General features: G+C 48.0%; 1 protein-coding gene across 1 annotated transcript in view; it reads left to right on the forward strand.

The window, feature by feature from the left end:
- The window catches only part of B4GALNT3 (beta-1,4-N-acetyl-galactosaminyltransferase 3), a 64,560-nt gene that overhangs the window by 17,754 nt on the left and 20,233 nt on the right, over positions 1–26,573 (forward strand). The window contains exons 2-3 of the mRNA XM_048300566.1: positions 22,072–22,175; positions 22,857–22,934. Coding sequence (XP_048156523.1) covers positions 22,072–22,175; positions 22,857–22,934 — 182 coding nt within the window. The remainder of the gene's footprint in view (positions 1–22,071; positions 22,176–22,856; positions 22,935–26,573) is intronic.

Below are 26,573 nucleotides of genomic sequence, written 5' to 3' on the forward strand. Positions count from 1 at the left end.
TGCTATAGACCTCCCAGCCAACTGACAACACTGACAAATTATTCTTTGAGGAGTTAAGGGAACACTTCCAAGTCAACTGCCCTTTTCCTTCTGGGGAATTTGCCAGAAATTAACTGGGAGCATCACACAGGTGGTACAACCTGGGTGCAACCAGAAGATACCTGAAAAACCTGGATGACAACTTTATGGAACAGGTCCTGAGGGAGAGGACTCAGAAGGATGCCCTCCTTGATCTATTGCTTGTCTACAGAGAGGGTCTTGTTGCTGAAGTGGAGATTGGTGGCCATCTCGGCCACAGCGACCACGAAGCAATCAAGTTTAAAATCTCTGTTGACAGGAGAAAAAGTTGCAGCAAAACCTCAGCTCTGGACATGAGGAGAGCAGATGAGAGTCCAAATGACTTGGACACAGGACTAGAAGGGATACGAAGTAAGTTTGCAGACCATCCAAAATTGGGAGGAGCTGCTGACTCCCTCGAAGGCAGGAAGGTCCCGCAGAGAGACCTCAACAAATTAGAGGGCTGGGCAATCACCAACCATATGAAGTGCAACAAGGGAAAGTGACAGATTCTGCTCCTGCTATGGGTAACCCTGGATGTACAGACGTCGAGATGCTGGAAAGCAGTGCCACGGAAAGAGACCTGGGGGTCCTGGTTGATGGAAAGCTGGACGTGAGTGAGCAGTGCCCTGGCAGCCAGGAGGGCCAACTGTGTCCTGGGGAGCACCAGGCACAGCATCAGATGGGCAAGGGAGGGGATTGTCCCGCTCTGCTCTGCACTGGGGCAGCCTCACCTCGAGTGCTGGGGGCGGTTGGGGTGCCACAATTTAAAAAAAGACATTCAGCAATTAGAGAGTGTCCAAAGGAGGCAACGAAGATGGTGAAGGGCCTGGAGGGGAAACAATGTGAGGAGCGGCTGAGGGCACTTGTTCTGTTCAGCCTGGAGGAGGCTGAGGGGAGACCTCATTGCAGTCTACAATTTACTCATGAGGGGCAGACACTGATCTCTTCTCTGTGGCGACCAGTGACAGGACCCTAGGAAGTGACCTGAAGTTTTCTCAAGGGAAGTTTAGTTTGGATGTAAGAAAAGGTTCTTCACCCAGAGGGTGGTCACAGCACCAAGCCTGACAGAGCTCAAGCATTTGGACAACAGTCTCGGACACATGGTGTGACTCTTGAGGGTGGTGCTGTGCAGGGCCAGGAGCTGGACTCAATGAGCCTTGCAGGTCCCTTTCAACACAGCATATTCTGTGATTCTGTGATCTCCGGAGGCAGAGATCTTAAAGAGTTGTCACTTGTAGCTCGTTAAGGCAAAAAGAATAATGTTGCTGAGAAAGTTTAAACTTCCAAGAAATTATTCTTAATTTGGGAGTCTTGTTTGCGCTTCCATTAGCCAAGGTAACAGATGTTAGTATTTGTCTGGTCACTTCGAGGTTAACAGGGCACAGCAGCACATAAACAACACCAAGGCAGTCTGTAGGGATCTTGAGATTTCAACCCTGTAACAAATTCTCCACATTTTTTGAAATAAAGTGTCACAACTGAATTTTGTTCTGTTGATGCACTGAGAGGGCCAGGTCTGCTTTGTCCACATCTGAAGGGAACTTGTGCAGAGGGTCTCCTTGGCAACCCAGGTGCCCTGTGGCGTTTGCTAGATCTCCTGTCCTGGCAGAGCCCATCAGTGAGTGCCTCTGTAGCTGTCCTGCGGGAAGGCTTTGATGGGAGGGTCTGTGCCGGGAGCTGGTGTCAGTCACTGCCTCTCTGCTTGCCAGGGAGGACTGTACTGGCTCCCAAAAGCAGGGTGTCACAGGGAGCCCTTCTGCCTTCTCCAAGCTCTCGCTCATGGACCTTCTCTGTGTCACCTGAGAAATTCAGGATATTGAGGATAAAAAGAAGGAGGGGTACTTGTGAGTATATGAAAATGCATGATGTCAAAGCCCCTCTGCGTTTCATTGTGGTGCTGGAGATGTTGCAGAGAGAGGAGGCTGACTGGTCATGGCCAAGGGAACTGGGTATGAAGTGGGTGATACTGGCTGAGGGTGGGTGGAAACAGCGAAATTAGAGGAGGAATCCAGACCCTAGCCACCGTTCTTGCTTGGTATGGGTTGCTGCTGGTCTCTGGGACCAGCTGCATGTGGAGTTGAGTACAACTGTCACAAGTAACAGTCCCGTGGACGGTGCCACGATTTAGGACACTTTCTCCAGACCATGTGCACACAGGTTTCTTTATCGATCTGTTTCATCCAAGGGCAAATGCTGGCTCTGTCAGGTCATTTGGGCTTCTTGGCAACTTCTAGAAACCTCCTTGTGCAGCTGTGGGCTTCTGGTGGCAGTAAGCAACAGTAACTGTGGTACCCCAGCACACACCTTGCCGGAGCACAGCATTACCTGTGCCACAGCACTGCTGGGTGAAGGTCTGCAGGGACTCAGCTACCAGTTCTGTGCACTTTGCCTGGGGATCTGGCAATGGTGGAGGAAGAAACTGGCTAAACAAGGAGGATTTGGCTAAACTCCAGTGTGAGAAAGAGCTGCAGCTGGACTGAGTGGCAGCTGTTAGCCCAGTCCATCAAACGAGGAGAAGACCATGCCTGTCTACCATGCAGGCCAGGTAGGGGAATTTCAGTGCTGGTTACATGGAGTGAGTAGCCGTGGAAGGGTTGCAAAGGGACCAAGAGACGGAGAGGCTGGGGATCAGTGGGAAATAGCCAGAGCATGAGCTAGGATTGGGTTACAGATAAGCATCTGAGGAAACAGCTTCAGTGGTCAGGACTAGTGGGTAATGGAAAGGCCTAGGTCTGGGGCAGCTGGGTGGGGACAGTCAGAGGCAGTGGGACAGCACCATGCCCTGTGGATGAGCTACCATGGTAGCATCACATGCTGATGTGTGCAGACAGCACTGGAGTGGCACGAAGGTGTCCATGCAGCAGTGGCACTGGCAGCGTTGTGTGCTGAAAGGACAGGAAGATGCAAGGAGCTGCTTGTGAGTCCTGTGAGGCTGTGGGCCAAGCACAGCTCCAGTTTGAGAGGGTGGACCTCCACAGAGATCCTTATGCACTTGCTAGCACTGAACTGAACCCAGCAGGATTAACACCCTTTGGCTGCACCCAGCTTCACCTGCTCCACAGTAGGACACCCTCTACCCTCCTGTCCTTTGCATTGCTGTCAATCTGGGATGAAACACCTGGCTTTCCCCAGGGATTTGCTTTAGGCAAGCCAGTCTCACCTCAAAGAATTCCTATGGGAGGGGAGCAGAGGATGCCACGACAGGGTCCTAACTGCAGGAAGTACTCCGCTTGACATGGTCAAACTTGATGGCTTAGGGGCACCTGGGTTTGAAAGGTGGGCCCTGGAAGTCTGGTTTTGCATGAGCTGCTCTCACGGCCATTTACTGGTCAGCCCTTGCAGGAGTGTAAAAGAAGGTCAGAACTTCAGGTTCCAAACACTGTTCTCAAAACTCTGCTGCTCAGGGCAGTTACTCCAGATTTATCACAGCATTTCTGAGCTCAAAGCCAGGCCTTAAGGAGCTAATTAAAGTAGGCTGTGTGAGATTTGAGATGGTCAAACCAATACATCCTTCATCTGCATAACTGGATCCCTCTGAGTTACTGGAGTTGTTTGAAAAGGCCGCAGTGAAACCAGACACCTTGCACCCGAAACTGAAAAATACAAGGAAACCTCTATCAAAAATCATCACACGGGCTGCTCAGGAGAAGCGACCCAGGAGTCACTCACTAGTCTGTATGGTAAAAAATTGGCTGTGCAACAAAGCTGTCTGCCTTGCTTGCTGCAGCTCATCAAAACATAAATAGAGTGAGGCCAGGGGCTGGATCTAAGCCCACAGAAGCCAGTGGTAGGGCTCCCACTGGGCTGCAGCCAATATGGTCCAGAGCAGCTTTGTTTTAAAAATGGAAGAGAGCATAAACAGCATGACTGAGCTCTGACATTCCCTTGAACCCAGACAGATCTCTGTCCGGAGCAGAGCAGCTAGCTCTGAGTGCTTCAGTGCTCAGGGATACCATGAGGTCTCAGAAGGACCAAATGGAAGGAATAGCAAAGGTGGCTGAGGCAGAAGAGCTTTTCTTGTGACATGATTTACTTGTATAAGATACCTATGTCCTTTTTTTATTTTCTCCTGTGAAGAGAGACAACTTAAAGGCGGTCCTACAGCAGAATTCAAAGTGGCTTTAGAGATGACATCAGTCTCTTGATTTGCTTCAGCACCATACCACTTAATGAGAGTTACACCATGAACCTGAAAAGCACTGTTTGTAAAATAAGTCTACTGTGTGTGTGCTGGGTGCTTTCAGCATGGTTAATCCGGTGCTGCAGGAGCCAGTGATGCAAGTGCTGTGGCTGGAGTTTTTTTTAAGCGTTGGATAATTTTATGACTAATAGTAACAGTTGCAATTATGCATGGTAAGAGAAGAGTAATCACAATTTGTGCTGCAGGGCATAAGCTGACTGTTTCTGTAGGTCATGAGGACTTTTTTTTTTTTTTTTTAAAGTAATACAGCTAAAGGTACTTTTGAAGGTTGTTTTCTTCTGCCTTTTAAACACCAGATGTTGGCTGCTGGTCAAAGGTGGATTATCTGATGGGATGAACCAATGGCCTGATCTGCTAATTACTAAATTCCTACGTAAGGCTTTTCTTTCCTGCACAGTGAGGTACTGTGCATACGCTGTGACTTTCAGAGAGACCCTTTCTTGTAAGATGGAGTTAAAGCACCAGCTCTGGTCCCTAATTGAAACCAGCAGCATTCAGTAAGTTTGGACCACATCTGCCTGCTGAGTAGCCCTAGGCGGGGCTCTGTGGTGGTTTCTGTTCCATGCACAGGAACTGCATCTCTGGCAGAAGGTCTTAGAGTTGAGTGAAGAAATTGCAGTAGATAACCTACCATATTTATTTCCCTTTGTTTGTTTGCTTGTGGAACTCCCAGGAGCAGATCAAAATCTCCTGGCATGTATTTGATGTTGTTTAGCAGTCGTATGGGCACTGCTTTTTCTTTTCTATTTTCCTCCTGATCTGGCTAAGGTTAGCCTTTAGATAATCCAGGCGTGTTGTGAATGCTTGTAAGAAGTGAATTAAAAGTTGGCCCTCTCTGAGTAAACCAAAACATGGTTTGAAAATATGTTGGGGTTGATTCTTCCAGGGTGGTTCAATCACTCAGAAAACTGGAAGAAAGCTACTTTAATTACTGGGAAAATGAGTGGTAAAAAGAGTCTTTTTAATGTTGTTGGTTGTGGCAGCTTGGTTTTGCTCTGTTCCTTCCACTCCCATAGCTGCACAGCTCTGTACAAACTGTATACAGCTGTGCACACAACTGAGCAGCTGGGCAGTTTGGACCATTGGGCAAAATCCCTGGTGGGCGATGTTTTTGTTTTTAAAGAGCAAAAAATAACCTGGCTTGGTTTTCCAGCATGCGGTTTGCAGCACCACTGGTTAGAAAACATCCTTTTGATATGAAAGCTGAGCAAACTGGAACAAGCTACTAAAAAGAGACAAAATACAGGATACTGAGATGCTCTCCTGTATCACCTCTTTGACTGTAATTGCATTTTGGCATCTCATGGGTCCCACTTAGTCTGCACATCGTGTTGCTCCTCTGTGCTCCCCTGTGGCTCCTGCTTTGCTTGTGGTATTGAAGAGTCAGGATTTCACTAGGGATTTATTCTTCTTTCTCAGGTTCACAGGTACCACAGCCTCCCCAAATCCTGCTCCCATCAATCTGTTAGAGTTCAGAGCTATGTCTTGTCAGGCTGGGGAGGGGAAAGGACTTGCTTTGCTGTGAGAGATGTGATCCTACACTGTAAGGACATGAGCACTAAGGGTTCTCCCAGGCCCTTGTAGCAGGTGAGGAGTCAGCAGGGCCATTTGGTGTCCATCACACCCAGCCCCTGCTGGAGCTCTGTGAGCCTGCTGTAATGGTTTAATTGGTGCTTTTCTCATGTCTGAGATGGGGAAGTCCTGGGTGGAAGGAATAGCTTATAAATTTTTTTCATATGACAGTTTCTCTTTTCTCTCCTCATAATTGCTTGTTTTCTTAGATTTACCCCAGGGTGAGGGATGAGTCACAAAATCTAATGGGCTTTTGTGAGAAGAGCCTTGGGCACCAAGCAGGGAAGGACCAGGGAGTGGCAGCTGATTTCTTGGGAGCAGTCCGTGGCCACCAGGTAAAATGTAATGGTGCTGGAGCCACCAGGTGTTCTCCATTCGGGGTGTAGGCTGGGGCAGCTGGGGAGAACGTTTTGGCTCCATCACCAACCTGCTTAAATGACAGCCTGTCCTGGAGTCAGTCCTGGAGCTTGACAAGGCAGCACCACAGCCTGGCCTGTGCAGATGCCTGCTCCTCGCCTTGGGATTGCTTACAGCCAGAGGAGAGGAGATGAAAGGGAGATGAGGGACCAGCTATCATTTATTAATGCTGTTGAGTTGTGTTTCTTTCCAGTGCTGTAAGACTGGGGCAGGACTTGCAGGCAGCTGATGAAAGAGGACACAGAGCTCACCAGGAAACATGAGAGAGCTTTAAGGAGGAGTGTCAGGAGGGCCGCTGGGAGAAAGGAAGGTCTGTGTGCTCCCCCAAAACAGAGGCTGTAAGAGTCTGAGAGGGCAAGGGAGTGCCCTTGAGGGAGAAAAGAAAATAAATAAAAAGCGTGGAGAGGCCAGCTGAGAACGGATGGAAGAAACTGGACAGTCATCTTGTTATTGCAGAGTTAGTAGGAAAAAAAATGGGTTTTTTTTCTCTTCTGTGATATTTCCTGTTTGCTAAAAATTTTAAGCTACTTTTATGCCCAAGGTGTATTTCCTCTCATTTGAACTACTGCTGGGTGAGAGCTTGCCTATCCAGAGAGCCCACTACATTGCCAGCATAAGTGAGCTCAGGTTTTGTGAAAAAGACCTGTAAGACTTTTTGGAGTTAGATATGGGGATAGATTTTAAAACATCCTAAAAATTTCTGTGGAGTCTATTGGAAAATTCTGCATGCTCTGTTTTTTTGTAACTCTTCGCAGTCTGTAGCAGGGATGAAGTTGCTAATTAAACTCTTCTTTTATTTGAGATGACCCAAAATAGTTAGAAATGTTCATAAAGGACATCCCTCCACAAGGGTTGCTCTCAGCAACTGAATGCTTTAGGGACCAGATTTCACCAAAGTTCTGGGACATGCTGTGTGTCTCTGGTTTTGTGACAGTCATGCTTTTGATCATATGCAAAGATGAATAAAAAATGTTGCTCTGACATTTCCGAATTATGCAGTTACCATCATTTGAAGTTAAACCCAGTGAGGCTTATTTTGCCAGCTTCTGAGATACAGTTCAGATTTTTTTTTAAACTAGAAAGCAAGGGTTTTTTCTTATTTCTAATGAGGATCAGAGTGCCCAGAGGCCTGATCTTTCCAATAGAACCAGTAGCATTTTTGTAACAAATCTGTGTGAGCCTGAGTGCACAGACCCTGTGAATCAGACTCTCCATCCTGGTATTTTTTTGTGTTTTAGAAAGTGAAATAATTGAGCCTCACAGTACTTCTGTGAATCAAGTTTGTTACTCTCACCGTGAAATGTTGACTGAAAAACAGTCAAGGAGAGCATGCTGGCACCCAGGACACGCCAGAATTTACTCATTCCATGTTTACTCTTCACAAGCTTTGTCCTGGTCCTTCATCAGTGCTGCTGTTAAGATTACTGAATTTTCACACATCGACACAGCTGCTTTTCAGAGAGGGTGAAAGCCCCATCTTCGCAGTGCTCTCTGAACCAGGGTTGAATGGACTCCTCACGTTACAGTCAGTGTTGTGAGAAGGTGTGACAAAACTCACTCAGGCAGCTCAGATCCTGAAAAGCAGGTAAACCCCAGTGTGCAATATCTGTTGAGTGAGTGTCACTCTTGATGTTGGCTCAGAGAGTGAGGGCTAGGAGAGCACGCTGGGCCCTTCTGTCTTCACCTCATGCACTGCTCTTCCTCTCGGCTTAACTCTTGCCAGGACCCAGGGCAGCACAGAAAGGAACCTGGTGGAGGTGAGCAATTTTGGTTTGCTGCCAGTTTACCTGTTAGCATATCCCATCACAGCAGGACTTTTTGGATGGATAAGCTCCTGGACAACAGACTGCTGAAAATCCCATTGCATCAGTTTGGCATTAACTCTCCAAGCAGAAGCGTGTGTCCAACAGTGGCACTTAGGTGTGTTATGAAATATAATAGACAAAGCCCTAACATCCTGCAGCAAACAGGATTTGCTTTCTGCTCCAAGTTTTATAAATCCTATGAAATGCTGATGTGGTAGCCTGGATATTATTCTGTGGTTGCTTTATTTGAATGAAAAGAGAATTCGTATGTCATTAATATAGTAGGAATATGAATAATAAACTTAGGTTGCAAAACCTTATTCCTTCTGGCATTCAATCTCTTCTCTTTTGTCCCTCCATTCTCATTTTCCAGGATCACAAAGATTTTTGATCACAGACTTTAAACTTGCTGTGAAGAAAGTGCATCTCTAATGGGGAGATGGAGAGCACAGAGTGAGAGAGGAAACCTCGCAGTATTTTTGCAAACTCTGAAGTAGTTAATTGTATTGCCATTTTAGGCTAGGCTCTAAACAGGCACATGTGTGGCTTGGCTCAAATCCCAGCACTTTCCCTTGGGACTTCCTGCTTCCAAGGTACTTACAGGCATGTTTTTCAAAAGTAGTGAAGTTGTAAACTTTTGGGGTTGAGAGTTATCAGTGTATTTAGATGACTGGCTGTCTTAAAACTATTTCACAGATTATTTTTGCCTTGTGTGGTGAGCAGACTGGAGTTAACTTGGAACAAGGCCAGTTACAGCCCTGGACTTTGTGAGAGAAGACTTTGCCATGTTAGGGACCTGCTCCAGAGAATCCCATGGGAGACAGTCTTAGGGAGCTTTGCAGGAAAGGACTTTGGGATTCTGGTGCAAGCTGCTTTAGGTGACAGTGATGCTGCTGTGAGCAGGGGTTCAGACCAGATGATTTCCAGGGGTGCTGTCCAACCTCAGCAATTCTGTGCTTTGGTATTAGCATGCATTAAAAATAGATTAAAAGGGTATTGAAGAATGAACTGCCCTGGGCTATTTTTGGAGCCCAGGAAGTCATAAACACACACAGCCCTCATCTCCATCCCAGGAGACATTGCTCTGGGAACTTTTCCTATAGAAGTGTGTAGCACATAAATTGTACTGTAATGTTTCAGAGCCCCAGACCTGAGATCTGATGCTCTCCTAGCAACGTAGAACCTGGCGCTTTGTGAGTGATTGGGGTCAGAGGCACATGAAGGACAGACAATAAACAACTTTTGGCAAAATGCAGTTGAGAGGACAGCTGCTTTCACTTGCCTTCAGTTTTGGCAGAACATGCTAGAAATGGGTATTTTGATATATGTGGTTAGGTTGTGTAAGACAGTACACTCTTACCATTATGGAAAAGGACTGAAACTGAACAGAGTCAGGGGAGCTTGGTAGGAATCACACCAGGAGCCTGTGGAAAAAGGTCAGTAAAACTTAGTAAAGAGACTAAGAAGGATGAAATCTCAGGTCAGCATGTAAATAACCGATGTCAGATGGCATTTTCAGTGGATATTTATTCTGGAGCATGTACAGGAATTACTGTGTGAGTTTCCTGTACTGAATTACACAAGAGGCAGATTGGACAGTTGTTAGGGTTTCGTTTGTCCTGAGGTTCATTAGCTGGATGAGTGCTGGGCAGTAGGAAGCCCTCTTCTTGGCTTATGGAAATTTCCAGTGCATTGGAAAAAAATGATAATTTTGCAATCGGTCCTTGCAAGCCACCTTAAGCAGTGGGAAGGGCAATTTTAATGCTCTGGTAGAAAGCTACAGCACAGTTAAATATTCCACTGAAACAGGATAGCTCTGTGAGGCACGCTGGCCCAGCTCCAAGGCAACTAACCCGGCTGTCTCCTGCTGGGTGAAGGATCACCTCCTGGAAGCCCTCAGGAATGCCTGCTGGTGGCAGGGATTGCTTGTGGAAAACAGGGGCCCTGCAGCAGCATTTGGCTGGCCCCTGCAGTCTGGGCTCTGCAAAGTTCAGCTGCGTCTCAGCTCGTGAATGGCTCTGAGTTTGTTCTGTCTGGGGCAGAAGCTTAGCAGAACTCAAACCAGAGATTTCCCAGTAAATAATTTTTCAGTTCCATGGAAGTTCTGAAAGAGCAGTAGAAGTGGTTCCCCTGATTTTACGATATTTAGGGCAGTGTGATAAAGCACTAGACCTATCACACAGGTTTTACCAATACAGAAGGTAGCACAGAAATGAGTTAAATTTATAATACAGCTTAAATGTCATTCACAAAGTGCAGCGATGGCACAATTTTACCATCATATTTCAACTGTTAAAGCATTTTAATTTGTGTTTCCAACTCCCAGCAATAATAATAATAATACATATTTAAGCTGCATCGCAGTGGAAAAAAAAGCCCCAACAATCTGCAACAACTCAAACTCCCTTATATAGGGAGAGAATGACAGGAGATATAGTATATAAGGGTTTTTTCCCTAAGGATGTGGATCTTTTTCCACTTGGTGTTCAGAAAGGATCTACACTTGGAATCAGCTAAAAATGAGAGATGCAGTTTAACAATCGCTGGCACTTCAGATAAGAAAGATCTTCATCAGCTTCAAAACCCCTCTCAGTGGGGGGCGTGCCTATGGATCAGCTAAGAGCAGAACAGTTGCTTTGTTTCTTCTCTTTCTGCCCTAAGTGCGCGCGTTATTACTGCGTGTACTTTGCTAAAGCAACCTGAACCTGAACCTTCTCTGTCAGCCATTAAAAAGTCCTTTAAACTACTCGAATCATAAACCTCCCTGGTTCTCAGCTGTGCTGTGCCTTACACAGGAGTCTTATTTGTGCCTCCTATGATGGTATGTCTGCACATCTGCAGATGTGCTCATTGTGAGCAGATGACAGCAACCCACTGGAGTCTTTAGAGGAAAGTTCAAGGATGGCGTTCCACGCACGAGCAGGAGGGCAAGGGCAGGGCAGAGCCGGGCGGGGCAGAGCTGGGCCGGGCTGGGGGGACGTGTCGAACCGAGCCGGGCTGGGCGTGGAGTTTGGGGGCTGCTGGTGCCCCAGGGCCCCTTGGCTCGGTCCCGCTCCGCGGGAGGGGTGGGCCAGGGGCGTCTCCCGGCTCTGCCACCTGGAGCATCCCTCCTCCATCCCTCCTCCATCGTCATCCCTCTCCCAGCTCTGGTGGGTTTTAAGGATCTTGAGGGAAAAGTTAGGCTCTGGCGTTGCAAAGAGAGAAGCCTTGGGATGCTCAAAACAAATGAACTTTTAAGATGAGATTTACAGAGCAAACTAAAATTGTTCTTTTTGCCTCGTCTTGTGTGGTGTTTCTTAAGTCTTCTTGAGAAAGTTTTTAATTGAAAGACACCACATTAAAAAATTATCCCACGTGAGAGTGGATGGAGTCTGTCCCAGTTTAGTGGGCTGAAAATATTCAGTAAACTCAATAAATCTTCTTTCAAACAGTGGGATTTAGGCGTGAGTGTCTTAGCAGGCTAGGGTAGTGGTAAACACAGGCTCGCTCTTTCTGTCTCTGTGGATACGTGGGTATAGGTTGAATATCAGGAAAGGGTTTTTCACTCAGAGGTTTTTTGGGCACCGGAACAGGCTCCCCATAGGGCAGTGGTCACAGCACTAGCCTGACAGAGCTCAAGGAGCATTTGTACAAGGCTCTCTGGGATTCTTGGGGTGTCCTGTGCAGGGCCAGGAGTTGGACTCGGTGATCCTTGTGGGTCCCTTCTCACTCAGAATATTCTGTGATTCTGTGGGACAAAAAGTATTTTCTGTGAACTCCCCCCAGTTCCTGCTTTCTTAGTTATTTTTGTCAAGTATGTTGCACAGGCTAGTTTGAGATCCAAAGCAGGACATTTGATGTGGGAGTTAGTTCAGAAAGAGGAGAAACAATATTTCAGAAGTTCATGTTTTGGAATTATGTCACTGGGTAAGAGCTCTGTAAAGAGAGTTTACACAACCCTGATTTTTCCTCATAGCAACCCGTGTTGTGTAAATAAAGCTGTCCCAGAAGCAAATGTCTGTGCTTTGCATCCTGACCCATTGCCAGCATGCATTTGCTTGGAGGCAGGATGCCTGAAGGGAGGACTGGCAGCTTGTTTTGTCCATGTGAGCTTTGAGCCTGTGTCGTGGAAGAGCTCGAGCTAGCTCTTGCCCCGTTAGTATTCTGAGGCTTGGTATGGTTTTAAGAGGCATAGGTGTATAGGATTTCCCATTACTTATTAAAATGTTAGCCTGTCTTTGCATGTTTGTCTGCCCTGACTAGCAGTTGGTATTTGATGATGATTCAGAGGAAATCAGTGTTACAAATCTCAGCTTTGCTAAATAGAGATGCTGGTGTAAAGGTTGCATGCACAGTTCCACTGCAAAAACAGATGAAGGCTGGCATTTAGGCTCGGAGGCCAGATAGAGCTTTGAGCGTAGATTTGGTGGTGTCAGCATCTGATGAGAAATTTCAGACATTCTTGAAGAATATCCTGATATTCCAGTTGCCTTTTGCTGCCATTTTAATCAATGTTTGATCATGTTTATAGCAGCCTTCCAGTACCTAAAGGCGGCCCACAAGAAAGCTGGAAAGGAACTTTTGACGAGGGCAGGTCAAGACAAGAGAGAATAGCTTTAAACTGAAAGAAGGCAAGTTTAGATTAGCTATTAGGAAGAAATTCTTTATTGTGAGGGTGGTGAGACACTGCTACAGTCTGCCCAGAGAAGTTGCGGATGCCCCATCCCTGGAAGTGTTCGAGACCAGGTTGGATGGGGCCCTGAGCAGCTTGGTCTCGTGGAAGGTGTCCCTGTCCATAGCAGAGGGGTGGGAACTGAATGATGTTGAAGGTCCCTTTCAGCACAAATCATTCAGTGATACCTAAGTCTGAACTAGAAGTTGTAGTTTCGGATCTTGACTCACAATTGTGGAGGTAAACTTGTACACAGGGATTGCACCCAGGTTCCTGAAATTCTTGGGAGTAGTTTTAGAGCCCCATCCAAACCCCAGTAACGTTATTAGAAGAGCTTCATCTGACTCAAAGTGCAATCATCAGATTGTTTCTAATGTGGCATACCTAGAGAGCAGTACCAAAGCAGTACCTCAGTCACCGCACTGCCAGTTCCTCTGTTATGTTAGAAGACTTGTTACATTGCTCTAGGTTTGATGTTCATCAGTATGCCTGCTTCTGGTTCCTCCTCAGCAGAGCTGTTGGAGAGCTGCTGTGCTGTCCCACAGGCAGAGGGGCCTCTGTCTTCAGGGCTTTGTTTGATGTCAGAGCAGGGTGTCCCATGCAGAGCCACGGGCAGAACGGTCCTTCTGCTGTCCCCAAGAACACAGGCAATTGAAAGTAATTTAAACAAACCATAAGGTACTTGTGGGGTGGCCTGCAGGAGAGTTGGCTTCCTTGCCTTGAGGTCAGGTCAATCCTACCTGCACCATTTCTGGCAGGTATTTGTCCAGCCCCTTCTTTATTTTCCTCTGTCCAGAATCATGTCCATAGTCTGCCTCCAGGCACCACTGAAGCTGAAAGTGTGGGGCAGTAATTTTGTTGCAATGCTCGCAGAGACCATGGAAACGATGCATTTCAGCAGGAGGTGACTTCAAGGGGAGAAAATGGCTACAGCAGCTTTGAGCAAAATGGCAAGTAGAAATGGCAAGTGAATGTAAGCAAGGTGTGGGGGTTTTTCTCACAGAAGCAGTGAATGGCATTTTCTACGGCACAAAGTTCCACAGAACTTGACTGAAAATCAAGCTGCAAGAAAATATTTTGGGAATGCTGCATCTACATGGAAGTGGCAAGCTATTGAGCCTCAGGAAAGTCCTCACCCAAGATAAAAAATAATGCATTATCTGTGTTTGGTAAAGCAGTAGCAAATGTTGACTTGAAGGTCTATTGCTTAGTAGATGTTCAGCTTCACATCCTAGACAGCTCCTGTATGTAAAAAAAAAAAAAAAAGTCTTGGAAAGCTCTTTGGGCAGTCTGTGTGCTGCAGTGTTTGGATCCGTTGAGAAAAATGCACTTACCAAAGCTTTCTGAAAGCCTTGTGGATGACCTTGTTGAGCTCTCTTGGCCAGTCCTGTTGCAGAAAGAAAAACAGATGGCGAAGACCGCTGAGCATAAAATTGCCATTTTCTTTCTTTATTTTTGTATGTACCTCCCCATGCTCAGGGGAGGCAAGCTGCCTACATATGTTACTTCTTATTAACTGCATTTATTCAGATCCCGTGGACATCAAAGCAGCAGATCTGTTGGTGGTTGAAGGCATTTAGAAACATGCATCTCTTTGCAAAGTAAGTCCTCACTGCAGTACATGTGAATAAAAGCAAGCAGGAAGCCTGCCAGGTCCGAGTGCAGTGCCTGTGATCTGTTGCACTGAGGCACTGATAAATGGAGGCAAGCTTCAGCTTTTAATAACTTGTTACCTCAGTGGAACAGGCCTTTGTTGCCTCTCCTGCCTGTAAGGGCACGGCTTCACCAGTGCCCCCAGATGACGGGGAGAGTGCCAGGAATACCACTTGCAGTAATCAAAAACAGGTGGAACATCTGCTTTTCATGCTAGTCACCTTGAGGTTTAGGTAGGAATTTTCTAAGTTGTTACTATTATTTGTATTGAAAACAAAATACAGCAGACAGCAGAGTGTGAGTCAGCAGTTGAGGATGTGGTCACTGGGAGTGAACTGGTAGAAACCCATGCAAGTGTTCCAGGATTAAAGGTATTTTTGAAACAAAAATAATGCCTAATGTTACAGTTCACCATCAAAGTAGCAAATTATTTTTACCTTAGAAGCAGGAATAAAAATCAAAACCTAGCCTTGTATACAAACACCTGGCTCTGTGTTCCTCTCACAACCTGCTGCTTTTTCCAAGTGCTCCAACTACTGAAGTTTGAGCAAGGCAAATCTCACACCAGTAAATGCTTTGATGCAAATCCCATATTTTAAAGATAATGACTGGCAAAAGGCTGGTTTGGTAAGAGTGATTCCATGGTGAGAGCTACTCAAATACCCTTACTCTTGGTATGCCTGGAAGCAGCCCTCTTTGACACTGGCCGTAGCTGCTTTGAGAGTTTTATAGCTGTGTACGAAGACTGTAAAAAGAGAGAGACTGCTCTTCGTGGCAATATTGTACAGAGAGGCAGACACAGAGGCAGCCCGTGTGCAGCACAGCGTCTCAGGCACAAGCACACCATAATTGCAGCACAATTGCCATGCCTTCTGTAAATTAGAGAGTGGAACTTGCCAGCAGTTAAGGATTTTAACTGCACAGCTATCATGGCCATAATGCTGAAAATGTATTTTACGATTTAAAAGCTTCTATATGTGTTTTATGTGGTTTCAGATGGCCCATGGAATACTACAAGAGGGTAGCAGACTAGATAGCATTTCTCCCTGCTTTGCTGCAGAAGTTAGCAGTGCCAAAATAATGTGCTTTTATCTTATGCTGCTGAAAGCAGCAGTAGATGCTCTTCTGCTCAGTCTTCATTTGAGCCACTGTTTCTTCCTTCCCCTGAAAAACAAAGTGCTCTGCTCTTCCCCCTTCCGCAGTCTAATCCTTGAGGACTCCTCAGTGCAGTTTGGCAGAGGAGAGGAAGGTGTGGAGGGATTAACTGCATGACTGAAGAGATGAGGATGGGCAGGAGAGGACGCAGGGCTCTTGTTGGCAGCAGTTGCCTCAGGCAGGAGGCTCTGACTGCCCAGCCAAAGCAGGGCCTCTGTGGCTGGGCTCCTCAGCTGGCTGCTGGTCACAGCCACCCTCCCATGCTGGCATGAACTCCTGAACCTCCTGTGCCTTCAGCGTGGCAAGTGAAGACAGGCAAGGGTTTGCAATTGTTTTGCTCCAGTACATTCTGGGTTGAAACAGAGGCATTTCTGGAGCTGGCATAGGAGCTCATGAGGCCCCATAATTTTGAAGGATAATGCAGCAACATGATGATCTTTCTCACTCAGATCCAGCACTGCATCTGCATGTGTGCATATCCTCACTGAGCTTTCAGACAGCAGGCAACATTTGCTAGATAATCTTTTGGCATGGCTGGCTTTAGTGATTTAACTAGGGCAATGGAAAATTTTAGTGACAGAAGCAAGATTTTAATTATATTTTCCACAAAACCGGTTGGTGCCCCAGCCATTGCTTATCAGTTCCTCCTTGCTGCATGAAACACATTTCCTATACTGCTGTGGGGAACAGCAGCAAGGTATTAAATTGTGGGTGAGTCTGGCAGTGAGACTGCTTTAGTGCCCTGGATAGTTAATGTCTGCTTATTTTCTTCTCCTTCCCAAGTGCAATGCTCTGCCTTTTCCTCCGTCATACTCCAAGTACTTTTAATGTTCTGCAGCTTATTGTCAGTGTGCAAAGCCATTCACAGAGCAGTGAATCAGAGTTGTACCTGGAGGAAGAATGGGGTAATTTATTCCTGCACACAAGGTTCCTAACTTGAGATTTGTCCCTGGAGGAGGTCAGCAATCTTATTTGTGGGTTCTGCACTAACCAGAAATGCAAAGGTTTGCAGGGCTCCTTCTGTAGCCCTGGGTTTCATGCTCCTTGAATCCTTTTAACTGCAGGAGTATTGTTCCAATCTTGACCTGAGGACAAGGAGTTCACTCTTTTCTGTCTATCCTTTTAATTGACTTAAACAAGTAATCAAAGAGACTCTCTTGGCCTGGCCCTACCCTTGAATGGGAGTTTTTTGGCAGTTTCTCTGACCCTGTCTGTGATTCATGGCTTGACCCAACTCGCCCTTATGTCCAGAAACTGCTGTCCCTTTTCACTGTATCCTTCACCCACATCTCTGTTTCTAGAAGGTCAGTTTACACCTCATCTTCATGATTTTTGCACTCGGTGTTGTGGGGCTGCGTTGGTGCGTGTGCTAGGCCAGGAGATGGGTGTTGCTTCCCCTGCAGAGCGGCACCAGCAGTAGGGTTTGCTCTGGTCAGGGTGTGTGAAATGCATGTCAAACTCTGTAAATACCTTCTTGTGTTCAGTTTCAAGCAGCCTTCCCCAGCATCTTTTGGACTAGTATGTTTGCAAGGCACCTAGTGGTAGTGTCTGGGGGTATTGGGTATTGCACCTGCATACCTGTTCAGCCAGGAATAACACTGGGAGAGACCTCAAATTGTGCTGAAGTCCCATGGAATAACAGTAAGTTGAAAATAATCAGGATAAGAGGAGAAATAAGACCATCCAAGAGAGGGTTAAAATATCAAGCCATGTTGAGGCGTCTGTGGATGCTGGGGGTAATGGAGAACAAAACCCTGCTTCATTCCTGCCAGTTTCTTTCTTGCCCTATCCTTGCAACAAAAAGAGGAGGAGAAGGCTCTCAGATAAGAAGGAAAATGCTTTTGTGCAAAACAGCCTGTGGACCTGCTCTTTCATGAGGCTGCTGAGTGAAATCATTTAGCAGGGTTACAAAAGGGCTGGCTAGCATGTGGGTGTTAATAGCATTTCCAGCTATGTAAGCAGCAGTAACAACGGCAGAGTAATCAAATCTCATCTTTCAGAGGGGAAGTTGATCACCTGAGTGGGTCTGGGATTTCCCCTTGCACGATTGCCAGGTATCTCCACAGGCTAATTGAAATGTCGAGTGCTGTCTGGGGCCGGGGGCATGGCAGTGGCAGGCTGGATCTAATCTCTGAACACACAGAGCAGCTCTGGTCACACTCCTGCCCCGAGGCCTGATAGCTCCCTGGGTACTGCTGTCTCTTATCTCTGGCTGCGGCTTTCTGCTTTTTTCATTTTTATTTTTTTTCCTCTTGAACTGGGCTTCAAGTGCATTGCTGTGGCAGAGTTTTTACTGTTGGGTGAGAGCTCTCCATCTCCACTCACAGCTTCCTTCGCTGACTTTTAACCCAAGAGTAGTAAAAAGCATGGCTGAGAAGAGGCAGCCGTGGCCCTTGTGCCTGACCAGACCCTAGGCAAGACTCATCTCCATCTTAGTTTCTCTTGGTACAGCTTTTTTGTCTCTTAATGTTTGATTCACTGGATCTGTGGGCCACTGGCTCCAGACTGGCTGCCTCTGGTGGGGGTTTCTGCTGTAGGATGCAGCATCTGTTTTGGCCTCCTCTTCAGCTTCTTTGCCTTTTCTTTGTATTCACCCACCTCTTTTTCCCAGTAGGAAGCTCAGGTCCTGAAGGCTTCCCATCTTGAATCCAGAGGAGCAGCTGAGGGTCAGCCCTGCTGGGCATTTGGGTCCTCAGCAGGCATCTGCCAGCCAGCCTGGTGGGAACAGGGAGAAAAAGGACCACTTTTGTCTGAACAAGAACCACCTTCATGTTTTTGGGCAGTGGCTGATCTCTGTGAGACTAGAACCTTGGACCACTGGGGTGCAAAAGTAGAAAGAAAGATGGGCCTCTGCTTGTAGAGAGGAGATCAGACTGATGCCAAGGAGGGAGGAGTACGTGGCAGCAAGGCTGGCTGCTTCTTCTGGCAAGCTGTGCCTGTGTCAGTGTTGCCTTCCTTGGAGGTGTTTGACGTGAAAAAATAGCCTTGGAAAACAACTGGTGTGCTTGGGGAAGTGATGGGAAATGCTCAGGAAGTGATACCCAGAAGGGAGAAAGGCAAGGAGCTGGCTGGTGCATCTGTATGACAGGCTAATGCAGCAATGCCTGGCCCAGCATCTTCCCCTGGCTTTGGGACAGGCTCTTCCCAAGCCTTTGATTTCTGCCTTCATGGGTTTTTTGCCTTTGCCCATCCTAGCCAGAGCCGGCTTTGTAGAGGGACTGGAGCAAAACCATCAAAGCTAATAGTTCTGGCATTCCTTCTTAGTAACACTGAAGTGTTTGCTGAGGTAATTTAGTTCTTGACTCCTGCTTTTTCCAGGCGTAGGCTTGTTGGCTTTAAGTAGCCATCAAGAGAGTGCTCGAGCTGGTGAGCACTGCTCATGGAGAGCTTGAGGACAGGCTGAACCTGTGGTAGATCACCTCACTCAGGTGCTCCTGAGACAGGGCAGTGGATGTGGCCTCAGGGCTCCACTCTCCAGCTGTCACACAGGAGTGGAGACCTGCAAGGCCGTGTCTTGAATCCTGTGACATGTGCTGTGGAGAAAACCTTGGTGAGCAGTTGGCCTTGGGAAGTGTTTTGACTGCAGGAAGCTGCCGGAGATCTGTCTTTTCTGTAGTTTCCTCCCTTTAGTGAGGAAAGCATGGGGAAAACCAGGTCCTTCTCCAAGGGTGTCCTGTGGAGACCCCCAGGGAAAAGCCAATCTTTTCAGAAGGAACTGGAGTGCCAAGAACTTTCTCTAAGGGGAGTGTTGATCCTATTTTATTCTGAAAATCATTTCCTACCACGCTGAGGAATTGGCTTGCCAAAGTGCAAATTACCCAGCAAGGAAATCACTGCCTCCAGATTAATTCGTAGCTCCTTTGTCTGTTCTGTGCTTGGCTGATGTGTTAGGTAAATATTTGTACAACACAGAGAATTGCCTCCCTTTCTTCTCTTTTCCAAGGGTCAAAGAAATGTCAGCCTTTGGCACTTCTGTGCAGCCAGGCTTCTGTGTTTGTGGGGAGGCAGGCTCCGTGCCAGCCATGGAACAGCCAGAGTGGCTGCCTGTGGTGGCCAGCACCCTTCCCAGCAGAGGCAGCTTACTGATGCTTCGTCCTGAGCTTATTCCACGGGGCAGTGAAGTGCTGAGTTTAACAATGAAGCCAAATAACCTCTCCCTTCTGCACAAAAGAAAATGACCTGCTTCTCTTGGTGTCCTCCCTCAGTGAATCTCCAGGGGTGAACTGACTTCTATTGCCTTTTTTTCCCCCCCTGATTTTCTTGGTTTCTATCTAGCCAGCTGGGCTTCAGTGATCCTTGTGGCTCCCTTGCAAGTCAGGATATTCTATGATTCTGTGATACTGGGTGTATTCTCTGAAAAAAAAAGCCTGTTGTCCTCTCCCACTATTATAAGGAGCCCTCTAAGTAGCAAGTGCTGAACTTCACATGAACTACAAAGTCTGTTTCAGCCCCATTCCAAGTGGGGCCATGTGTCCAGTTGCAGGATACTCACAAATAGTGGTTTCTGCCTCATTGCTCTGAACAAGGGGGAAACTCACCAGTGACGTGTAAAATTATGTAAAGACGAAGGAATTTCTCCTTTTTTCCCATGACAGTCAGTCTCTGAAGCACAAGTTGTGCTTAGCTGCATTAATCAGTAGATTACTCACCCAGTGTCTGAGAAATCTTCTGCAGAAGACAAATACTGACATTGATATTTTTAGTCATAAACTTAAACGATTAGCTTCAAATCAGAATCTGGGGGTGAGAAGATCTCAGTCAGAAATTTGTGACTGTTCAGTACCTAACAGGGCCTGAATGAAACCCACACATCCAAGCCAACACCCACATCAGGAAAGCAGGACACCCTAGTTGCCTCTGAGCCTTGTCTCTCACTTCAATCTCTGACTGCTTTCATATTCCCCACATTTCTTGCACTTTCTTTTTGTTAACTGCCCCCTTTGATCAGCACACCAGAGGAGGCAGCTTCAACATCTTCACTTTCTGCTCACCTCTGTCAGACCCTGTGGGACCCAGATTCAGGAGCAAGTGGAGACAGAGGTTTTCAACCCTATTTGTAGTTACAATAATGGGCCAAGAGCTTAGCGCAGCCAGGGAGGGGGATCTGGCAAAGGGCTGTCTGTGAATTCTAGTTCCTGGGGTGGTTTGGGGTTTGCCTTGGCCTCTGTGTAGCCCAGAGATGTTTGGGGGATGATCTAAGCCATGTGGCTTGTAAAAGCCCCCTCCAAAGCAAACGGATGGAGCATGCTTCTGCCTAAGGCACAGCGGGTCTCCCGTGCTGCTGGTTGGGTGGGCACGGTGCAGGTAGGTGGGTTGGGTGAAGGTGGCTGTGCTGGCTATGAAACAGCAGATGTTTCCCCAGCAGTGGGCTGTTTGTCCCCCTCAGAGCACGTTCCTGCTGCCTCTGGCTGTAGGAATAGTGTAGAAGGCTCAGACCATTCACCTGAACGCTCAGACCTGAAGCTGTCGGGGTGGTTCCCTGTATATACCAAGGCAGCCAGTTTCTGTGGGCCTCCTAGAGCTTTGGGGAGGAGCTTTTTCCAGTTTTAAAGAAAAAGGGGAGAGAGCCTGGCTCTGCTCTCTGGTGTGTGGGTGCTGAGCTGGGCTGCCACCAGCCTGGCAGAAGCCGGGGCTGGTGGAGGTTTTGGCACTTGCCCCTCAGGCTGGAGCTGTCGTGCAGTGTGGGCACAGCACCGAGCTGCTGGCAGGCTGGTTAGTTGCTGATTAAGTGCCAAAATGTTTATCAGATCTGAAAACCACAGAGTGTGAGGCACTGTAGCACTGCTGGGAGGTCTGAGCTCCGCTCACCAGCACTGCCTCATTAGTGACAGGGGCAGCAGGCATGGGGAGCTACAAGGTTCTGCTGCACCTGCTCGTCTTTGTCCCTCCTACGCCTGGGAGGTCACTAAAGCTTTGGAAGGAAATCAGAATTGATCCTGACTTCTGGATTGAGCAGAATGAGAGGGGGAGGGAATTTCAGATGAAGTTGCTTTGAACCTGGAAGGTGACTTCACTTGAATAGCAATGTCCTTGGCTGCATCACTGCCAATATTTCAGGTGTTGCAGATGAGTGTCCATAATATCCTTCAAGAAAAGATTAGCTTTTTATTGTGAAAATAGGTGCATATAAGAATAATATGCTTTTGATGGTTAAATTAATTAGTAATCTAGTTACTGTCTTGTTTTTCTTTAGCACTGCTAATTGATAAAAATTGATGTTCTTTAGTTTGACCACTGGGATTATCTGAATAATCTAAAAGATGTTCCCAGTCCTGTGGTGGTTAATGAAATCTCTGACATATATTTTAGAACTATGATGAATCTTCAATTTATGTATTAAATCAATAAGAAGGAGGGAAGAGCTTTTAAGGAAGATAAAGGCAATTTTTCTCTCTGTGCCAGTCTGCCAACTCCAAGCAACATAAACAACTCCTGGTCTCCACTGGACCATTCCAGACTGTTAGAGGTCTCTCAGCCTTGTAAAGACTAGTTTATTCTGGTGACTGCTGTACTTTTTTTACCCTGTTCCCTGACACCTTTCTGTTTCCTCTGCACAGGATACGAAAGCTGGAGGGAGCTTGCTAAGGTTCTGTCAGACACCAGTGTCCCAGGTGGGGACACAAGCCTTCAGCTTGACTACCCACAGAAGCTGGGACACCAGGTGAGGAGGCTCGGGCTGCCTTCTGAGCATGCAGAAGGGCAGCCCTTCCTTTCTGCTGCTGGCCCCAAGAGACAGCTCTCTCTTCTCACAGGAAAGAGAGCTCGCCACAGGGCAAGCTCTGAGCTGACTCACAGCTACGTGAACGGACAATGGCTCCGCTGTAGTCAATTAAGTTATTTTAGGTGTGCTGAGCTGCTGCGGTGGGACGAAGCTGGCTGGGTTTGTGGCACAGGAAGGCAAGATGGAAGCAGAAGCGAAAGATCAGGAGAGAGTTTGTTGCTCTCCAGTGAGGCACATCTCAGTACTGTTGACTGAAGGCAGTGATGGAAGACGATTGCTTGGACATTTTTGAACCACAGATGGGGGGAAAAAAAACCCCAGAGAATGACCTAAGTTTTAACTCTATGCTAGCACACAGTTACAAAATACTGACATCCTTTTCCCTCAGTAGTTCACCGTGGAAATGTGCTGTCAAAAAAGCCAGGGAGCATTTTCATCCTGCTATGTCCATGATAACTGGCCTGTCCTTTGGAAGGGGAGCTTGAGAACTTGTTTTATTTTCTTAATTGTTCTTATGACCAGGTTCGAGCCCTCTTGTAGAGCTTGTATAGAACTATCTTGTACTTGTCACTGCCATGTCATTTATCAGGTTATTTTGACTTTTCTCTACCTGTATTTCAGATCCAAGAGCTGCAAAGAGGTGGGAGGAATAAATCAAATGGTGCAGCTGTGGACAACCCTGTCCCATGGATGCCAGAGGTGGGTGCCTTTCTCCATCATTTTGTGTGAGGGGGGCATAGCTGGAGGCCTGTACAGCAAAAATGAAAGGCAGGGACGTCTGCCTGGAAATTAATTCATTTTGCTAGAAGTCCATTCCCTATCACCTTCTCCCTGCTTAATGACACTTCCAGACCTGACTAATCATCTGGAAAGACTGGAGTGTCCAGATTCGAGATAATTTGGTGTCTCAAGGCTCCGAGCACCCACCCGCAATTCCCTGAGAGCAGGCAGCCCACTGCCTTCCTGAAAAGTGAAGTTTATTCAGGGCTAGGGTGTGTAGGGCCAAGCATCCAACAAGCAAATACATGACTGTGGCACACAGAAGTGCCACACTCTGCTCTTGCTCTGGCTTTCACTGTCCAACCCCTGCGTGTCATACGTGGAGATTTCTCCACTTCAGTGGCACTTCCATGAACAGGGACCCTCTCTGGTGACCCTTGCAGACTGGGGTAAACACTCCCTTTGTTTCCTTCATGCCTCGATTATTCTTTCCTCCCCTGTTCCCTTATCTCATCATTCCTCTTCAGATAAGGGAGCAATGCAGCCTGCTTGTAATGAGAGGGACACCAGCCAGGGGGCATTTAGTTAATGGAGCCAGCTCACTAAATTCCTCAAGGTGATTAGAGACCTGCACAAATTAAAGGGCCTCTGTGACTCCCGCAGGGAGGGAGCAGGCTGCTGGGCCTGCACTCAGCACTTCAGATCTCACTGTTGATGGAGGGAGCGTGTGTCCATCCAGCCAGAGCAAGGAGCAGCTCAGGTCCCTGCAGCAGGAAGCAGCCAGCACCAGCCACCCTCCAGTGCCCAGAAGCAGAGCAGACCATTGATCTGTTCTGCATCAGAGCGTGGGCTCTGGTGTGCTGGGCACAGCTGGAGCCTGGGGCCTTCCTCCAGCTGCAGGGCTGTGCAGGCAGGTGCAGGCAGGGCTGCCTCCCAGGGGAGCAGCTGCTGGCCAGGAGCCAGCGGGATGTCAAGGGCTGCTGCTGTGCCCAGCGATGACACCAAGCATTTGCTGCTCCCCTCTCCCATGGCACTGGGCGATACAGGCTCTGCGTGGCATCCCCCAGCTTCCCTGAGGCTGTGCCCTGTGTCACTGATCCCCTCCCTAGAGATTTCTCAGACCTCTGGAAAGTGGCCACCTGTGGTGTGGGATGAGCCTTTACCGGGTTAGAGTGCAGCTGGTGGGGTGCACACTGTGGCCTGGACACTTTTCTCTTTGGCCTTATAAGGCAAAATTTCCTGCCCTTGCTGCAGCACTGTGTGTACCCAGAGGGTCAGCAGAGTCCCCCTGACTGCAGACAGAGACCAGTGGTTCACCAGTACCAGCTGCAGGAGGTGGAGAGGGATCATGGGCACGGCTCTGGATAGAGCTGCTTGCTGTCCTCCTAACCACTGACTGAAATTTCTCCCAGCCTGGGGATTAAGTTTTTCTGTGACTCTGCCCAAATTAATTACCCAGGATTTATAATCCCATTGTGCCCTTCCCACAGCATCTCTAATAACTTAATTGCAGCCTTATTCCTGGGGCAAGGGACACCTGGTTGCCTCACACAGGTCAAGGAGCTGGGCTTTGTTTGAATAGAGAGGCATATTCCTGACAATCATAAATAATTAACAGGGTTTCAGGGTGAGCTGGCAGCCAGCACTGCCAAAAAAAGGACAGGTTTCCATTTTCCTCTCTCAGTTTCAGGATATGAGATAGGCAGCTTAAGTCTTCAGCCTTGGATAATGTGGTAGGAAAGTGTGCTCACTGGAAATCCCTAACTGAAGTTTTGCTCTGGCATCTAGGGGAAAGCAGGGTTCAGCCTCGCTCCTGGTTCCTCAAGGTGCCTGGGCATATGATGGTCCCTATCCTTACTGTCACTTCCAGGCACCAGAGCAAAGTCTTCCAGCTCCCAACATCACCCACTGCCTCCTCAGGCTGGAGAGGTGTGGGGTGTTTTGTTTCATTAATTCAGAAAGGTGCCTGGCTATCATCAGGGTGAACCTGCCCTGTGGGCTGTGAGTGTTACCATTTGACAGTGTTCTAGGTGTGGGGAGGACTTTCAGGAAAGTGACTGGTTAGCCAGACTGTTCTCATTCACCTCTGCAAAAGCACCTGCTCAGCTCTGAGACGAGAAAGGTCTGGGCAGTGCTGGGGTGCATTTAAAATGTCCTTTCCTCCTTCACGTCTGCGCAGCCTCAGGAGTTCCTTCTCTCTGAAGGGAGGTGTGTGGGATGTCCAGGAGCACAGCCCCTTGCAGGCAGCACCTGCACAGTTGCACAGCTGCTGCACGAAACCAAAGGATTGTGCTGGAGTGTTGTCCTGCTACCAAACCTGCCCGAAGAGGAAGCATCCTTTCCTGAGAGGACTGAAAGACAGAGCTGTTGCTGCTCTGCTGATGTCCCTTCCCTGTCTACTCGTGCCCACCCAGACAGGGGGGCTGTGTTGCTAACTTGTCTTGATGGATTCCCACAAGTGCCCAGCACAGCAGAGCGTGCAGCCAAGCCCAGCTGCTGGCTGCTGAATGTCACCCAGTCAGGGGAGCTGGGCCAGGCAGGAGGAGGGGCCGCAGCCACTCCGAGGAGACAGAAGAGTCTTACAAACTCAGGAGTTTCTGGTTGGCAGCACAATGTCGCCTTTCTTCCCTGGCTCAGGCCCTCTCTGTGCCCTGTTTATCATTCTGTGGACTGCGTGCAGCTACGCAGCTGATTTGCCTCTGTGGTGCCAAAGCCACCCGGGATTAAATTAGGAAAGCCTTCTCTTCTCCATCCTGTTCCAGTTACAGGGCAGGAGGTCGTGTCTCTGCTGCTGCAATCCTCTCAGCTTTGTTGCTTGCCCAGATCTTTCTTCCCTGGCCTCCTTGCTCAACAGGAGCCCCTGGGTGTGTGGTGCCACCCCCCAGATAGTTTTGACATGAGAGGGTTTGGGCTAGGAAGAGTTCTGGGCTCTGTGTTCCTGCTCCTCCTCTACGGTCAGTTTTTGTAGCAGGGGCTGATAATCTAACATTTCTCACTGGAAGGAAGCGGAAATACCAAAGTCTTTTACTGCAGCGCCAGGGCTGCAGGCAGACATTACTGCAGCATGGGAGGGTCAGCACCGGGGTCAGACCAGCCACAGCCCTGGAGGGGCATGGCTGCATCAGTGCCAAGGCAAGGGCCTGGCCCAGCTGTCCCCTCCCTGCGCTTGTAAGGGTTCAGCTCCCCCTCACCGGGACCGTGCTGTCGCTGTGCTCAGGAGGGGACAGCCTGCCCGGCCCTCCCTGGGGTGAAGAACCCCGGTGCTGTGCTCCAGGGCACACTCACACTGTGCTGACTGTGCCCGTGGGGTGCGACCTGTGCCCGTTCTGGGTCTGAGCTGGGATCGTGCACTGCTGCTATTACAGCAGGGTGATAAGCAACTGGGAAGAGGTGTTGGGACAGGGAGAAACCTCAGGGGCAGGAGGAGCCCTCTAAATGGGAAGCCACAGATCACATAAAACCAGCTCTCATTGGAAGCTCAGACTCATGGCTTCTATACCTGGTTCTGGCCAAATCAGTCTATCCAGAATTTTCAAAGCAGATGTTTTTAAGTGGAGAAGGGGAACTTGTCACTTGCTAGGTCCTAAATTTCCAGCCCTTTACAAAACAGGGCCAGGT

The sequence above is a fragment of the Corvus hawaiiensis genome, chromosome 4 (genome assembly GCF_020740725.1).
Source record: "Corvus hawaiiensis isolate bCorHaw1 chromosome 4, bCorHaw1.pri.cur, whole genome shotgun sequence".
Taxonomy (NCBI): Eukaryota; Metazoa; Chordata; class Aves; order Passeriformes; family Corvidae; genus Corvus; species Corvus hawaiiensis.